General features: G+C 50.2%; 1 protein-coding gene across 1 annotated transcript in view; it reads right to left on the reverse strand.

The window, feature by feature from the left end:
• DAGLB (diacylglycerol lipase beta) overlaps window positions 1–1,588 on the reverse strand; it is a 40,708-nt gene extending 39,120 nt beyond the window's left edge. Inside the window, exon 1 of the mRNA XM_084763913.1 lies at window positions 1,407–1,588. Coding sequence (XP_084620039.1) covers window positions 1,407–1,501 — 95 coding nt within the window. The 5' untranslated portion in view covers window positions 1,502–1,588. The remainder of the gene's footprint in view (window positions 1–1,406) is intronic.
• Between the last annotated feature and the right edge of the window lie 4,412 nt (window positions 1,589–6,000).

Below are 6,000 nucleotides of genomic sequence, written 5' to 3' on the forward strand. Positions count from 1 at the left end.
GGAATGTAACTTCGTCACTAAAAAAGGCTACCCGGAGCCAGACGGTTGGCACAGGGGGTGGCTTTCTGTCTTTATTCTATACCTGGTGGAAGCCACGTACCGGGGCTTGCCTGTAATCCCTGCACAGGAGAGGCAGGAGGAGCATCTAGTAGAGACCAGCCTGAGCCTGGGCTATATATGAGTTCCAGGCCACCCTAAGATGCACGAGGAGCCCCCACTTCAAAACTAAACGGGGCTGGAGAGGAAGCTGGGTCAGCAGAATGCTCACCTGGTACGCAGGAGCCCTTAGGTTCGAACCCCGGTGCTATATAAACTAAGCGTGCACAGCTGTAATCCCAGCCCTGGGGAGGTAGAGGCAGGAGGATGGGAAGTTCAAGGTCATCCCCACATTGCATAGTGGAGTTTGAGGCAAGCAAGAGATGTAGCCGACTGTCGAAAGCCAAAGCCTAAGTGAGCTAGTCTTCGGGGGGAAAGTATCCATCACGACTTACAATCATGTCAGCAACAAACAAAGTAACTGCTGAATTATTTACAGGATTTGTATTGTGTGGTCCAGCAACATTCGATTAACACATATTGTAGCCAACTGTAATTCAAACCAAGTAAGCATATCCCTACACGTGGGATCAAAAACAAAAGCACGTTCCTAGACTATATCTGTGCATTTAAAAAGAAACCCAAACCCCAGAATTCTCAAACGTGTCACTAGAGGCCTCCTGCATGCTAGGTGAGCACGCCGTCAAAAAGAGTTACACCCTCCCACCCAACTTAAGATATAACTTCTTCTGTCAGGCCTGCAAACGCCTGGGCCCCGTGTCAGGAGATAAAGGAAAAACTCTGCCTCGAGAAGGAGAGTTTCTAGAAAGAGTTTTTTTGGTGCTCCCATTCCTTGCTCTCTTGAGAATGTTTTTCCTAAGAACGCTGTACCTCGTTGCCAGGCAGGCCAGGCGCTGTCACGCACTAGCGGCGGTTCCCTCTGAGCGTAGCTCCGTTTTTCAAAACCACCCTACTATACTGGTTTTTGGTTTTTGGTTTTTTGTGAACTGCTCTGTACTTGTAACTTCCCACATTTTTGTTCTGCAGAGACAGGTACTTTGCTACCTGCCCAACAAAAAGACGGGAAGCCAGTGATTCAAAAGTTCTCTAAGAAGGTGAGACCTGGAGGCTACGGCTTTCTGATGCTCCAGGGCATCGGCGCCGCGCCCTAGCTCTCGTGCCCTGTCGCGCGGAAGGTCCGGGACACCTGTCAAATGCACACACAGAGACTGCACCTTCTAAAGTCCTAGGTGCAGGCTGACCGGAGCTGGGGGTGCGAGGCTGCTGGGTAAAGCACCTAGGAGACGCGACTTCGGTCGCCTTCTTCAGCGACAGCGCGCCCTCCTCGTCTGCACGGCGGCCTCACTTACCACAGCACACGTAGGAACAGCTCAAAGACCCCGGGGAACACCAGGTCGTCGCTGGCTAGGGCCCAGCGCCGGCCAAACAGCACCATCCCCGGCATGGTGCGCCGCCCACCGCGCCGCCCTAAGCCCCGCGTGCCCTCCTGACTCCGCGGGCGGACTGGACCCCAGCTGCGCGCAGGCGCACGCCTAAGTAAAAAGGCTCGCGCATGCGCCCACCGTCCCGAGTCCGGAGCACGCGCATTGACCTGGATGCCTCTGTCTTTGGGGTGGGGGTGGGAGTGGGAGTGGGTTCTTCCCGGTCCGCTGACCTGGAAGTCAGAGGTGTGAAGTCAATTCTAACGTGCTCATTTCCGTTTAATAGATAAGGATTCTGGTGGAGAGATGGCTCAGGGGTTAAGAGCACTGGCTGCTCTTCCAAAGGTTCTGAGTTCAATTCCCAGCAACCACATGGTGGCTCATAACCATCTATATAGGGATCTGAGGCCCTCTTCCGGACTGCAGGTATACACGCAGGTAGAGCACTCATATACATCAAATAAATAAATATATTTAAAAAAAAAAAAAAGAAGCAAGGGTTCAATACACCGGAAGAAAATGATCTCCCCAGAGAGGCGCACCTACTAACGATGGAGCTAGGGACTTATGCTAGGGTGTCTGAGTCTTCCAGGCTTGGGACGGCTTTGCTGTCATTTGTGGTCCCTTAGGACTCAAGTCTTACTGAGTTCAAGTCTAAAACGCCACCCAACAGCTGGCGAGATAAGATTTGACATCTTTTAGCCCGTCCCTTCTAAACATACACTGTGGTTTAGCCACCTTCATCCCTTTCCCTGGCTGGTCTCACTACCACTGTTTTCCTCTACGGCCTCCTAGGTGACCTAGGTTAACGGCAGATGGGGCCCAAATTATAATTAAGGTTTGCAAGGCTGTCTTGGGCATAAAGTGTATGTTAACTCAATTCAGAGACCTTTCTCGAAGTCTTAACGTCAAAAGCTTGCAGTTCGGGTCTGTGTTCCCACGTCCTCTACCTGTTGCTCCCCCACCCCCACATTAGGTCCACTTTAGTTCCCCAATTTTTGTGTGTGGGTGTGGGTGCGTGGGTGGCGTGCGTGTGCTGGTTTTTTTTTTTTTTTTTTTTTGGCATGTGTGAAGATGCGCGTGCGCACATGTGCTCATGCATGCCGAGGTCGGAGGTTGATAGCAGGAATCAAACCCAGCTGTTTTTCCTGCTCTATTCACTGAGGCAGGTTCTCTCAATCAAACCCAGAGCTTGCAGATGCATCTAGTCTTGGCTAGGCAGCTTGGTGTGGGGGATCTTCTGCTTTCCCCTTCCCAGGCTGGAATGACAGGTGTGCTGCCTCGCCCATCCTGCATTTGCCTGAGTTGCTGGGGCCCTGAGCTTTAGTCCTCAAAACCAATATAGCAAGCGCTTTAAGTCCCGAGCAATCTCCTTAGCTCCTCGCCCTAAATTTTTAACATTTTCTAATTTCTCTAATGGAGATTGTACTCTTCCAGATATTTTTTTTTTTCTGCTTCTCCCCTGGCCCGCCCCCCCACTCCTCCTTTTAACATTTTGGTTCTGGGGATTAAATTTAGGGCCCATTTGCTAGGCCAGCACTTTACCACTGGCTACATCTCCCACGACCTCCAGACATGTCTATGTCTCTTCAGTCAGGTCGCAAATGCAGTGGCACTCTTTCAAAGAAGCCCTCTGGGGCCCTCTTATCGGACAGCACAACTTGGGCCCCATTTCCTAACTCCGGGTTCCTATTGTGCTAACGACTGTCCCCCTGGCTCACGTCTGACTGCTGCCTGACAGGCTGATAAGCTGAGAGATGGTGTTGGGGCAAGCGGGGTTCATGTTAAGATCTAGGCTTCAGGTGAATTGGGGGAAGATGGCGGAGTTGTGAAAATGCCCATCTTGAGGCTGCGGGGTGGGGTGGGGGGAAAGTGGGGTGTGTGGGGGGTAGGGGATGTAACCCAGTTGGCAGAACCTGGCACGCACAAAGCCTTGGTTTCCGACCCTAGCTACTGCGTAAACCAGATGTGGTGGGACATTCCTGTGATCCCAGTCCCTTGGGAGATAGCAACATGAGGTGCAGACACGTAGGGCCATTCTCAGCTACCTAGTGCATTCAAGGTTAGCCTGGGCTATCCCCCCACCCCCCAGACTGTCTCAGAAAGCTGAAAACAAAGTCCGTTTTTTTTTTTTTTTTTGAGAAACAAATGGAGGGGTGCTTATGTAGGCAGAGATGGGTGTTCCCAGGCTAGTGAGAAGACAGTGAATCTTGGAAAACCTGGCCATGACAAATAGCACCTTCCTAGGAAGCCTCCAATAGCATCTGTGAACCCGGTCCTTTGCTTCCCTTGAGAAGGCTTTTCCTGAGAACAATACTCCTCACTGCTAGGCCTGCCAGGGGCTGACTTCACACACTCGTGTCACTTCCCACTGGGCCCACGGGGGTTTTTGCAACACATGCTTATCTCATCGGCTTCTCTTGAAATCCAGCAAGGTCAAGATGCTTTTCACTTCAGCAAATCTCAGAAAGAGCACACATTATTTCCTCATGGTGTTCTCGGTGCTGGAGTTTGGCTGCATGAGTTTCTGCTGTACACTGTTTTACAATGTTCCTGTTGAACGCTGTTATACAATGCTCCTATTAAACACTGTTATACAATGTTCCTGTTAAACAACACTATTATACAGTGGAGAGGCCGGAGGGGATAGCACTTTCTAAGCCCTCTTGCTGATAGAAAAAAAAAAGAGCTTCACCTGATTATCTGGACAACAAGGGTAGGGGGAAGTGTCTGTCCAGTCTACATTTTTTTGACACAGGGAGTCTTCTTTGTAGTCTTGGCTGCCCTGGAACCTGTTCTGAACACCAGGCTGGAGATCAGGCCGTCTCTGCTTCTCCAATGCTGGGATTAAAGGTGCGTGCCATCACTGCCTGGTACTGTTTTTTATTGTTTTGTTTTTCTTCTTTGAGACAGGGTTTCTTTGTGTAGCCTTGGCTGTCTGGCTGTCCTGGACTTGCTCTGTAGACCAGGCTGGCCTCGAACTCACAGCGATCCACCTGCCTCTGCCTCCCGAGTGCTGGGATTAAAGGCGTGCGCCGCCGCCACCTGGCTCATGTCCAACTACTTTTTGAAAAATAGATTTATTTTTGTTTCTCATCATGTTGGGGAGGGGCGGGGGCTATGCAACTGTGTCTCTGCCTGCAGAGGCCAGGAGAGGAGAGGTCATTAGATCCTTCAAAGCTGGAGTTACAGGTGGTTGCGAGCCACCAGATGAAGGTGCTGGGAACAGAACTGAGGTCCTCTGCAAGACCACCACATGCTTGTAAGGGCTGAGCTATTGCTTCATGCTCTATCCACATTCCTCAGCCCTATACACGACAGAGCGCTTTGCAGGCCATTCCTAAGTATGTAATGAGTGAACAACCGTTAATCGAAGGAAGGTCAAGCGTAGTTTGAAGTGGATCAGGTGTGAGCCACCACACCTTTAATCCCAGCGCTTGGGAAGCAGAGGTGTTGCAGGATATTTGATTCCATTGTGAACCCCGAGACTGGGAATTGGGAAATCCCCCCTCCCCCCACCCCCAGTTTCTTGTTGTGGTGTGGCTAGTACACACCTTTAACACAAGAACTTCCGGTTCATTGTAGACAGGTAATTGTAGTGTGGCACAACTTTCTGGAAACAGGATGAAATAAAGGTCAAGAAGTTGAGCAAGTAACCAGTTGACAGGAAGTGAACATAGGAAAACACAGAAAGTGAGAGGAAGTCCAGAGGACAGATAGAGACACACAGGAAGTAAAAAGGAGGGACATTCAGTTTGAAGGTTTTTAAAGATGATGTGGAGGAGCAGAAGGGGCTTTTTCCTTCAGGGATGTGAGCTGAGTAGGAAGGTCAGCTGGGTGCTTTCTCTGCCTCTCTGAGATAGCAGACTTTCTCACCCCAGCATCTGGCTCCTGAGTCTTCATTGGTAAAATTCAATGATTGGGATTTTGTTTTTAAAAACAGCACAAAGGCAGGAGGGTCTCTGTGAGTTACAGGCCAGTCTGATCTACACACACACACACAGGCACACGCACGCACGGTGTGCGCACATGTGCTCACTCCCTGGGTATGCATGCATGGTGTGTGCACATGTACTCACTCCCTGAGCATGCATGCGTACGTATGCACTTGGCTGTGTACACACATGTGTGGAAGCCACGGGTTGACATCACTGTCTGAGACAGACACTGCCCAGGCAGTGAGTCCCCAGAGTCCACATGTCTCTGCCCCCACAGTGCTGGGGTTGTAGGAACAAACTACCACACACGACCTTTATGCCGGTCCTGGGGATCCAAACTGAGATCCTCATAGCTTGTGCAGTAAACACTTCAAAACACTGAGCTGTTTTACTAGCCAGGAAGTGACCTTTAATCTGTCATTTCCTTAAACTGACTGATTCCCTTCCCCCATTTCTCTACTTTGGGCTTGAGTTCCTTTGATTCAAATAAAATCTCATCTGTATCTTGGGTAAAATTAGTGTCTTCACATTTAATTTTTGCCATAGTTGCCTACGTTGACATGCATGTACATTTTTGGGAGGCA

The sequence above is a fragment of the Acomys minous genome (assembly GCF_964271855.1).
Source record: "Acomys minous genome assembly, chromosome: 16".
In the NCBI taxonomy this organism is placed as follows: domain Eukaryota; kingdom Metazoa; phylum Chordata; class Mammalia; order Rodentia; family Muridae; genus Acomys; species Acomys minous.